This window comes from Uranotaenia lowii, chromosome 2, assembly GCF_029784155.1.
Source record: "Uranotaenia lowii strain MFRU-FL chromosome 2, ASM2978415v1, whole genome shotgun sequence".
In the NCBI taxonomy this organism is placed as follows: domain Eukaryota; kingdom Metazoa; phylum Arthropoda; class Insecta; order Diptera; family Culicidae; genus Uranotaenia; species Uranotaenia lowii.
In genome coordinates this window covers 76,798,088-76,810,114 of record NC_073692.1, presented here as the reverse complement: position 1 = coordinate 76,810,114, position 12,027 = coordinate 76,798,088, and the positions used below count along the sequence as shown (strand labels likewise).

The 12,027-nt window shown below is 38.8% G+C and overlaps 1 protein-coding gene across 1 annotated transcript; it reads left to right on the top strand.

The window, feature by feature from the left end:
• Positions 1-246: 246 nt before the first annotated feature.
• LOC129741577 (uncharacterized) lies at positions 247-2,175 on the top strand. The gene has a single exon (XM_055733314.1). It carries the CDS (start codon positions 247-249, stop codon positions 2,173-2,175), a length of 1,929 nt encoding a protein of 642 aa, XP_055589289.1.
• The last annotated feature ends 9,852 nt before the right edge of the window (positions 2,176-12,027 follow it).

Here is a 12,027-nt window from a genome sequence, read left to right as displayed (position 1 = left end):
GGTCTTCGAAAGGATGATCAATAATCGCCTGGTTCATCTTCTAGAAACGAAAAATCTGCTATACAATCGCCAGTACGCTTTCCGGAAAGGACGAAGCACAACAGATCACCTTTGTACCCTCGAAAAGATTATCCGTGACACTTTTAACAAGAACAAAATAGCCCAAGTAGCATTCCTGGAGCCTACGATACTACCTGGCGCAGGCTTTGCCTAGAGCAGTTGGTGAGTAACAATATCGGTGGAAAAATGGTGCACTACCTTCAAGAAATGCTACGAAGCAGGAACTTCCAAGTATCGATAAACGGAAATACGTCGAGTCTCAAGTCAATGGAAACCGGCCTTTGCCAAGGTTCGGTGTTAAGCGTGACAATGTTTTTACTGGCTATAAATACCCTTACTAGTTATCTACCCTCAACCGTTGAATGCCTAAGATACGCTGACGACGTAATCTTGATCGCAACTGGCGAAAACGCAGAGCAAACAGAAGGAAAGCTTCAGACAGCTTTTGACCATTTAGGGTCCTGGGAAACTGAAACCGGATATAAAATATCAGCTGAAAAAAGTGCAACTGTCATCTACCGCACACCACGTAAAAAAAAACCGACAACTCCGAGCAAGTTAACGCTCAATGGGGCGATTGTGCCTCGCAAAAACCAACACAAATGCTTAGGCGTTATCCTCGATCAACACCTGAAATATCGTGCCCACGCTGAAGAAGTGAAAGCAGCCTGCCAGCAAAGAGTCCTTTTTATCCGGAGCATAGCTGCTAGGACTTGGGGTGGAGATAGAAACACCCTGTTAAAACTATATCGTGCAACTATACTTGAAAAACTTCTTTACGCAGCACCGATTTTATCAGCCATGGAAGGTAAAGTTCATCAGTCGTTGGAAACAGTCCACAACGCAGGACTTCGAGCAATCGTAGGAGCCTTCAGGACAAGTCCAGTGGTTAGTCTACAAGCCGAAACCGGAATCCCCAGTTTGAAAACACTGATTAATCAGCGAACCGTGATTTATACTTCCCGATGTCTAGCCGTTGATCGTATCGAGGAAAACTCTGAAAATGATAACATAAACCATCTCAGCAGTGACAGCAACAGCGACATAAGTTCCGACGAAAGGTGGGGAGAACGAGCCAGAATCCAGCCTAACAGCTACATCGATAGAGGATCAAATTTGATAGCCGAATTAGAACTACAGCTGCCAAGAACAACAGTCTTCAAATTTCCAGAATGCCCTCCGTGGAAACGGCTTAAACTCAACGTGGACAAAAGCCTTCATCACGAACTTTCCCAAGGCTCAACATTAAACGATCTAAGACACATTTTCAACGAATTACGGCAAACAAAATACCGTATTCACAAAGCCATCTATACAGATGGATCAAAAAAGGACTCGAAATGCGGCTATGGAGTAGTGTGTGATGATTTCGTATTCCAAAAGCGTATGAATAACATAAGCAGTATTTTCGCAGCAGAAAGCGAAGCAATCAAACAAGCACTGACTTGGATAGTCGATCAGCGAGAATCTCGAGCATATCTTATATGTACTGACTCCATGAGCGTTGTAACAAACCTTGAAAAATGCAAATTAAACTCCAGATGGAAGGACTCTGTACAAACCCTTTTCAATCAGATCGTCGAGATGGGATCAGAAATAGTTATTTTCTGGGTCCCCAGTCATATCGGGATTCCGGGAAATGAGAGAGCAGACATTGAAGCAAAAAAGGCTTTGGAACTGCCAGAGGATGAAAACCAGATTATAGACATCAAGGAAACACGGAAAATCATCAAGTCACAGTTCATTAACCGATGGCAGATGCAGTGGCATTCAAACTTAACCAACAAATTACGCGAAGTGAAAAACACTGTGCTTCCATTCAAAGCTGCATTATTGGGGAATCGACGAGATGACGTGATCCTAGCACGTTTACGCATCGGACACACATTACTTACACATTCGTACCTTCTGGACAGAGTTGACCGTCCATTATGTCACAGATGCAACGAAGTATTAACCGTGAAACATATCATCGCAATGTGCCCACAATTGGAACAGGAACGGATCAGTCACGGAGTACCGGGTAATCTTCGAGAGGCATTAGCAGACGACAAAGAAAGAGCAACAACAGTGTTAGAATATTTAAAATCAATCCAATTGTACGATAAAATTTAACATTACTTTGTAACTTTAAAACATCAGGGACCCGAATGCCAAAAAAGGTCCTAAATAAATGCAAAAAAAAAAAAAACAACGATGGCTTACTTCCACAGTTCGATTAAACGCCGATTGTGACAAATTATGTCAAAGTACATGTGTCACACCTTGAAACAACTTGAAACAACGTTACTTTTTTGTTTCAAGATATTTAAAGTATAGTTTCGTACAGGAAATTAAGAGATTTGAATATAAATTACTGAAGTTATGTCATAAAGGGTGATACGGTCAAAATTTGGTCAATATCAACTTGACGTATTTCTTTCAATTTTGCATTTAAAAATCCTGAACACCCCTCATTTTGAAGATGTGTGTATGTGTGCGTGCGCGCGCGTTTGTGATTTTGAAATTCACTCTTCAGTTGTCAACATGCCGTCCAAGGAAAAAGAGCAGCATATCATAATTTTGCTCGCGCATCGCGAAAATCCGAGCTACTCGCACGCAAAGCTGGCAAAATCGCTAAAAGTTGCCAAATCAACCGTTACAAATGTAATTAAAGTGTTTGAGGAACGTTTGTCGACAGCCAGGAAGTCTGGATCGGGGCGAAATCGAAAACCGGAAGCCGCTAAGACGACAAAGAGAGTTGCCGGTAGTTTCAAGCGAAACCCTAACCTCTCTCTCTGAGATGCCGCAAATAAGCTGGGTGTATCGTCTACAACCCTGCATCGAGCCAAAAAACGAGCCGGACTATCGACTCACAAGAAGGTAGTGACTCCAAATCGCGATGATAAACAAAATACATCGGGCAAAGCGCGATCCTGGAGTCTGTACACGACGCTGCTGACGAAGTTTGACTGCGTGATAATGGACGTCGAAACCTACGCCAAAGCCGACTACAAGCAGCTTCCGGGACAGGAGTTTTATACGGCAAAAGGAAGGGGAAAGGTAGCAGATATTTTTAATCACATAAAACTGTCAAAGTTCGCGAAGAAATATCTGGTTTGGCAAGCCATCTGTACCTGTGGCTTGAGAAGTAGCATTTTCATAGTTTCCGGGACTGTCAACCAAGAAATTTACGTGAAAGAGTGTTTGAATAAACGTCGGCTGCCTTTCCTGAAGAAACAAGGTTGTTCCGTACTGTTTTGGCCGGATTTGGCATCTTGCCATTACGGTAAAAAGGCCAAAGAGTGGTACGCCTCCAACAACGTGCAGGTGGTTCCCAAGGACAAGAACCCTCCCAACACGCTAGAGCTCCACCCAATTGAGAAATACTGGGCTATTGTCAAGCGGAACCTAAAGAAGACCAAAAAACCTGCTAAGGACGAGCAGCAGTTCAAGGCAAACTGGCTTTCTGCGGCGAAGAAGGTGGACAAGGTGGCTGTACAAAATTTGATGGCAGGGGTTAAGCACAAGGCCCGGCAATTCGGATTTGGAAAAGCGGAAGCCTAACTGAATATTTATCTTGAATTTTATATAGAAATTTAATTTGATTTTTTAAATAAACGATTTAACCGATTTACACGCGTTTTCCCTTGACCAAATTTTGACCGTATCACCCTTTTATATTTGAATATTTATAAAAATTCGATTTTTGTGCTATGATTTTGATTTTTAGTTTTATCTTGAGAAAAAATTGGAATCAAAGTTGTTAGAATCATGATTCAAATTAAATATATATTTATTATACAAAGCATCAAATTTTGTATTTTCAGAGCTGAAAACAGATTTTGATTAATTTTAAAGGCTCTAAGTCTAAACATACAATTTTTTATTAAAATTCTTGTTTTTTTTTCAATCCAAGATCAATTGAGATTAATCACCGTGATTATGTTTTGTTTATAAAATTTGATGCGGCTTTGCCGTTGAATATTACGTTCTATTAGTAAGAACATTTAAAGATTTGAAAAATGAAAGTTAGATTGAAATAGATAAAAAAAAATCAGCTGTTGAAAATGAGTGTGAAGAGATTTTCAAAGAGCATTTTCATCACATAAGGTACTAAATTTTTGTTCAAGCACTGGTCAACTATTTTGAAGATGTAGAATAGCATAGGATTGAGTCTACCGCAACACAATGTCTGTTGGTCATGCGTGGTTAGCACTGCAAATTTTGGGGATTTACTTTGGGATCTTCTTACATTGTAGATATGAAATTCGATACAGTTTGTAAAAGTTAAATTTCGCCACCTCCCGTGGGCTAGAGGATGCCATTCAAGTCTTCTAAGCCAACGGTCAGGAGATCAATTCCCGGTCACGGCATGCATAGTACACATTCGGTAGGCTGGTGGTTTTAGCATTTGTAAGATGCTAGCCATCATATCCTCGAAAGAGAGGCTGGGTCATTCGGTCGAAAGTCATGAGGCCGAAAGCCATTCGGCCGAAGGTCATTTGGCCGATGGACGTTAGGCCGAATGGGTTATCTGGCCGAATAGGCCACTAGGCCGAATGGGTTATTCGACCGACGGTTAACCAGCCGAAGACTGTTAGGCCCAAAGGGCGCAAGGCCGAAAGGATGTTCGGCCGAATGGTCACTAGGCCGAATGATCATCAGGCCGAAAGGTCATAAGGCCACATGGTTATTAGGTCGAATGGTCATCAGGCCGAATGGTCGTTAGGCTGAATGGTCATTTGGCCGAATAATCACTAGGCCGAATGGTCATTAGGCAAAATGGTCGTTAGGCCGAATGTATGCCAGGCCGATAAGACATATCAATGCTTGTTTGCATGTTGGGGCAAATGACAGTTAGGCCGAATGGACAATAGGTCAAATGTTCGTAAGGCCGAATGGTCATCAGGTCGAATGGTTGTAAGACCGAATGGACGATAGGCCGAATGGTCGCAAAGCCGAATGTTCGGATTCGGCCTTGCATCCATTCTGCCTGATGACTATTCGCCTGATGACTATTCGTATGAACATTCGGCCTTTCGCCCATTCGGCCAAACTACTATTCGCCCCAAAATACAAACAAGCGTTAATATGTCTTATCGGCCTGGCAATCATTCGGCCTTATGACCATTCGGCCTAGTGACAATTCGGCCTAACGACCTTTCGGCCTTGCGACCTTTCGGCCTTGCGACCATTTGGCCTTGTGACCATTCGGCCTTACGATCGTTCGGTCTTACGACTATTCGGCCTTACGACCATTCGGCCTAGTGACCATTCGGCCTAGCGACCATTCGGCCTATCGTCCATCCGGCCTGATGACCATTCGGCCTTATAATATTCGGCCAAATAACCTTCTGCCTAATGTCCCATTCAGCCTATTGTCCTATTCGGCCGAACATCCTTCGGCCTTTTAACCCATTCGGCCTAGCGACCATCGGCCTAACAACTTTCGGCCTATCGGCCTTCGGCCGAATGTCCGGGCCCCCTCATATACACTAAGTGTTAAGCAAAACAGGAATCTCTTCGAGGAAACGTTAAAAAAAACAGAAATTTGAAAAGAAATATCAAAATAAAACAAATCAATAAAAGCCCTTATATGTTTAAGTGTTTTGTAGATTCAGCAAAGTTTTTGCGGATTTAATTAGTTTTAGTGAATGCTTGTAAAAAGAGTGAAGAAATGAAAAGAATTAACGAAAGAAATAAGAAAAAAAATAAAATTTTGCTCTGAACTCTTATCAAAACTAGCCAACAATATAAATAGTTAAAAATTTATGAAATCTTAAATTAAAACGGGGGCCCCCGTTTATTCAGGATTAATAACTCAGCGTTTGATATACAGATTTTATTGACAGCTCGATGGTTAAACATATATTTTCGAAAAAAAATCTCAGAAGCCTCCATAGCTTGCCTCCATACTTTGAGGATAGCAACAGTAAGGTTGCCAAAATTTTTTCGGTACATATCCGTGCCGAATAAATACGGGTTTTTTTTATGTAAAAATCTGACAAAACCCGAGCATTTTATTTAAAAATTGTCGAACAAAAATCCTTTCAATATCCCATCAAATTGGATTGAAATTTAAAAATTACTCAACATAATTAAAAAAGAAATTTTTTATCAAAATTTATCGGCAGATTTTGAATCGTATTTTATGTTCCAAAAAATCCTTCATGGTTATTTTTTTAAATTGTTTTAAAAATTTCGTTTTGGACGAATAAAAAAAAATCACAATAGGTATAATTTGGCAAATAAATCTCAAAATCTGGGCTTCATTGAATAAATTCCTGGCAATCGGACCAGACCGGACTTTTCTAACTTTTGTATTAAATTTTCGCGTAATGAGTTTTAAAGAAAACGCGCTACAAGTGTTCTTTTTCTTGTTTTTCATACGTTTTTCAGGAAGTTGTAACTTTCGTTCGATCGGAAAGGGTGAAGGAAAAATTTGAAAACCGGATAATCTCACCCAACATAATTTGAAATATGAAAACTTGTTATGCATTATAAACTCAAAATTGACCATTTTTGCACTTATTTATACCATTTGGACCTGAAGGCCACTTGTGGGTTTAGCAAATGAAAAAAATGCTGTCAACTGGGTGGCATGCAACACACTCAACTTCAATGGCTTTGAGAAACCTAATTTCCACAGATAATAATATCGCTTGTAAATCAAAAGTTTTGAGGTTGATGGGAAAACAAACAAAAAAATTATTAGTTTCACCAATTATTTTAAACTTTACAGAAATATGCGATTTGACCCGTCTAAGAAAAGTAGGTAAGTTACAGCAAACTTCTTTTTAAATAGAAAAACCAAATGGAAACAATTGAAAAATTTCAATTTTGGATATGTTGGTGACGTCATAACACATAAAGCACCAATTGCAGTATTTTTTTGTTTTGTTCGAATTGAATTTTACAAATTTTCTGTCACAAATGTTTTTAAATGCAACAGCATAAGGTTGCTGCATACATTTAGGGGAAAAATACTACAAAAATTCTACTAGCTGAAATTAAAAAAAAATCGGTAGGAATCAATACTGATGTTATGAAATCGCTTGGTACATCTTTGTACCTGAAAATAATCCCATTTTCGGAGGTGATGAAAAGAATTAGAGATACATGAAGTATCAAGAAACGAAAAAACACAAGCAGTGAATATCATGAGTTTTTCGAAAAAGATACAACAGCTCACCGGCAGGACTTGAACCTGCAATCTCCGCAACGAAAATGCAGTAGGATGTAATTCTGAAATTAACTAAAGCGCAATGCAAAACAATTCTATTCCAGCATAATGAAATGAGATATTAAAGAAGAATCTGTGATTTTCATTTTGATGCTCTTTAACCCAGACTGGTAACAGAATTTTAATACTATTTATTAAAAAAAATAGGTGATTGCCCAAAGAATATTTTAACATCAACAGTGTTGGAACAGGATAATAAAAGCACTTTAAAGTATGTAGGTGATATCATTAGGCCAATCCGTCATACTGAATAAAGCTCTTGACGGCATCAAAAATTATAAAATTTGTACATTCATTGATCGAATTTTCGAATTTTCTATAAAAATAAAAAACTTTATCAAATTATCTCACGATATGAAAAACTATGTCATCATCATTTTGTTAGCTTTAAATGATAACTTTATAACAAAATATTGAAATAAAAAATTTATAAGTGCTGTGGCAAACAAATGTTGCATCTAATCCTGCTGTTGCATGATGCTCCGTTTGACGATGGTAAATTAACGTTTTACACCTTAAAACTTAAGATAAAGCTTTAATTATTTACAAATCATAATTTTTATGGGGTATTTAGCGAAAATTCTTTGATTTTCAAAGAAAGTATTGTTTCATTTTTACTAGAAAAAATCCAAATTTCACAGTTTTCAAACTGCAATTTACCAATAATCCAAATTCTTTTTTTTAATTGTAGATCGGAACTCCAGAAATCCAGAGATATTAAAAATCTGATAACAAATAATGAAAACGATCTATTTTTCAATTTTCATATTCATGTCTGCCAATATTCGATATCCGAGTTTTGAAACTTAGTTTTGCATGTTTTCTTACAGACTCATTCTACAATTTGATTGAATCTTACATTGTTCATTATTTTTGCTTAAGTTTAAGCCGTTGCTAATGAAGAGATGACAAAAAATGATCCTTATTCAAATTATCCATTCATTTTCCAAAGTGAGTTTTAATTTCGATTTTCAAAATTATGGACTGCTTTTGAGTTCTTATTTGAATGTTTGAACCAAGCTCTGGCACAGGATTTTTATTTGAAACTCTTTATTGTTGAATTCTGTTTGTTTGAATTTATATTTTATCCTTTAACTGAATTTGATTTGAATTCTAATATCTATGATGATTTCAGGCCTATGAAAAGGGTGTCAATTCCCGGCCATTTTAGAGTTTCCGGGAATCGGGAAATCTGACGATCCTTTTCCCGGGAATTCCCGAGATCCCGGAAAAAATTGAAAACAAAGCTTTCAACATGAAGATCTCAACCATCTAGCGTACGAATCCTTATCGATAAGGTATTTTTAAATATTATTTAGTAGTATTGTAAAACTTTTCAAACTTTTTTAGTGTCTCAAAAATTCAATAAGGAATACAAAACCAAAGTTTTTTAACTACTGGTCTAATTCTAGCTGCAAAAATTTGAAGTAATCGAGAGAAATGTTTCACTATCGATCAAATCTACAGAAGTTAGTAGGCTAGATTTCAGGTTATTCAAATTTCATTAATTTTCAGATAACTATCTATTTGTTTCACAATATGTCATTTCTTTGCTGATGATTTTTCAACTATCAGTAGTATCCGAAACGAATGTTCTGAATGATTAGTGTTGCAAAGTACAACATTCAAATTCTTTCCGTAGCGTTTCATTATTGGAATTGCTTGGTTTTATAGATTCTTTGTCGTTTTTCAATTTTACACTAAGTTTTCGTTCGAAAAAACATTTTTAATCAAATTCAATGTATTAACCAGATTTAAGAAAAAATAATACTTAACCCTCCAAAGCCGTTCGGGTCAATATGACCCGAAGTGCAGATTCAAAGCATCTTAATCATCTTTCCAATATACTGAAGAACTGAGATTTTTCAGAAACCAAATATGTTCTATGAAAATGATGATCAAATTAACGAATAAAACTAAAATTTGAGTTCAGAAAATCGGATTATTGAGAATGAGATACAGCGAAGCAAAGACAAAATTGGATGACTTTGTTTTGAGTTAGATTTTTTTTTCTACCGAAAAATCCGGAATAGCGGTCAAAATGGTCATTGGACCCCCACATCGTTATACATCATCGAATAGATGTATTCTTGAAAATTTCAGAAATCGAAATAGCATTCAAATACTGCAAAATTGTAAGAAATTATAAGCAATTTGAAAAAAAAATTGTTTTTTGAAACTTTTGTCATTCGAAATCAACTACAGACAACCTGGTAGAACAAATTCACTTCATTTTAAAATATTTAGAAACAAGAATAAATTACCTACACAATGAATCCAATATCAAAAAAATCGGTCAGCATTTGCGGTCACGGGAATAACAACAAATAACAAGTCAAATTTCCTCGAAACGGATATTTTGCGAACAGCTTTGGAAGGTTAAGACTAAGTCATCAAGGTAGAACAATTATTCTCCTTGCTCAATCTGATTCATTTTGCTAATATAGATCGCGTAAGTTTTTAGTAGTTCAGCACTTTTTATTGGCTTCGGAATTTCCCGGGATTTTTTCAGCGTTTCCCGGGATTTGAGAATTCCAGAATTTATATTATTCCCGGGAATTCCCGACCGGGAAATCCTGGGTAGGACACTCTACCTATGAAGCAATCAAAGCCATTCATTCATTCATTCAATTTCTCTTGCAAACAAATAACTTTTTCAAAATTCACTGGTAAAGTTCGACTTGTTCGCCCACTCGCCGCAGACGGTCGAGGAACGCATCGTATGAGGCCCGCAGGTGTTCTAGTGGTATTTTATCCCAGGTTGCCACGAGATGTCGCTTCAGGACCTTCAAACCTTCTTGTTTCTTAGAGCAGACTTCGGCCTCCAACATACTCCAAACAGCGAAGTCCATAAGGTTCATGTCTGGCGAACTCGCCGGCCACTCGGAGCTGGAAATGAACCCTGGAAAATGTTGCGCAATACAAAGTTGGGTTTTCTTCGCTTTGTGAACCGGCGCCGAGTCCTTTTGGAAACCCCAATCCCTGGAACCAAAATGTCGACGTGCCCACGGCTCGACGACATTCTGTAGAACTAGTTCCCGATATGTATTTTGGTAGATCTTCACTCCTTCAGGGACAAAAACCAGCGGAGTCCGGCCATCAGAGTGATTCCGTCCCAAACCATCACCAATGCTGGTTTCTGTCGCCGGGTGGCCGTCAGCAAGTCGGCATGGCTTCGTGATCTGTCTGGCAACCAAACTCTGTCGTTCTGCTGGCACTACGACAAGGATTTCTCTTAAGGTGCTTTTAGACGATCTTCGCCATGGCAGGTGTCACCACAGTAGGTCGGCGTCCCCTACCATACCGTCTTTTGGCACTTCCGGTCTCCAGGTATCTTTTAACTATGCGGTATACAAAACTTCTGCACACACTTATATCGGACAGCCCACGAACTATGTCCTTCTGCCGTTTGCCAGCTAGGAACAATGCAACCACAGCGCTATTCTTCTGTTCGAGATCCATTTTTCCGGATAAGACCTGATTACAAAAATAACACTTACTTTGTGATAGCTAAGACTTAATGTAAACAAAGCGACGAGGGGTCGTTCAATACTGTTTCGTGTGCAACGAAATAATTACTGTAAAAGTAATGTAGCAGTTCAACTGCCGGACCTTGTAAATTGATAGGGTAAAATGAAGCTGAATTGTGATTTATTCAAGAAAACACCTTAAACATTTTTAAATTCAAATACAAGTGAAGATGTTATCTTCCGCTAAGGATTAAACAGCTTGCATAGGTAATTCCAACATACAGAGGATCAACAAAATAGTTGTAACAAGACAAAAAATGTTATCGAAAAGAATTAAACGATTTAATTTGTGATTGAATGTTTTTTTCAAACTAACTAACATTTTTGCCATTAAAAGTTTTTGCATGACCGCCAACGGCATTGAGCTCTTTTCAATTTTTTTAAGGAAATATTATGCTACTCTAACGACACCGACTTTCTTCAAAACGACATTTTAAACACTGTTCTTGAACCATTCTATTGAATTTTGATCTTCAATTCAATATTTGATGGTTTCAAATCTCATCACATCAACATTTTTAATAAATGTTTTCTAAATTCAGTGAAAGTTTTATATTTTTCATAAGTCTGTATTGGCTAGTGAAGTAGACAATGTGCAACTCGAGACCCCATACACCCAACCCTCGGGTAGTGGTCATATCACCTCTTGTCTGCAACTCCGATTCTCTACCTCCCCGTGGTACTAGCTGGGGTGCGAGCAACCTTAGCGGAGATCGGGTACCCAACCCCGGTGGATGCTTTGGTCGCATGCAGAATGAGTTAGGGGGCTTCGTACGCGTCTGTTCTCCATGTTAGGGGCGGCGTGCGGAGTGCAACAACGTCCTGGTGGTGTTCGGGACCCAAAACAGCAACATCACGACGGTCCTCCTGCGAGATAGTGGGGTTAGCTGCGGGCCTTGCGAGCCTGTGACTACTAAAAAAACACAAGCAACGAATAACGAACAACAAATTTCGGATGGAAATCGGCAAAGACCCACGCGACGAAAAGGGACTAGCGATTGGAAACTTGGAACATGGAACTGCCGATCTCTAAATTTTGTGGGCAGTACCCACGTGCTCTCCAACGAATTGAAGAGCCGCAAAATCGACATCGTAGCGCTGCAGGAGGTATGCTGGAAGGGCTCCACGGTACGAACGTATCCAGATGGTCGTGCCATCTACCAGAGCTGCGGCAACACACACGAGCTTGGAACAGCTTTTATAGTGATGGGA

Coding starts and splice junctions, on each gene's coding strand:
- LOC129741577 (XM_055733314.1), top strand. CDS start 247: ATGGTGCACTACCTTCAAGAAATGCTACGAAGCAGGAACTTCCAAGTA.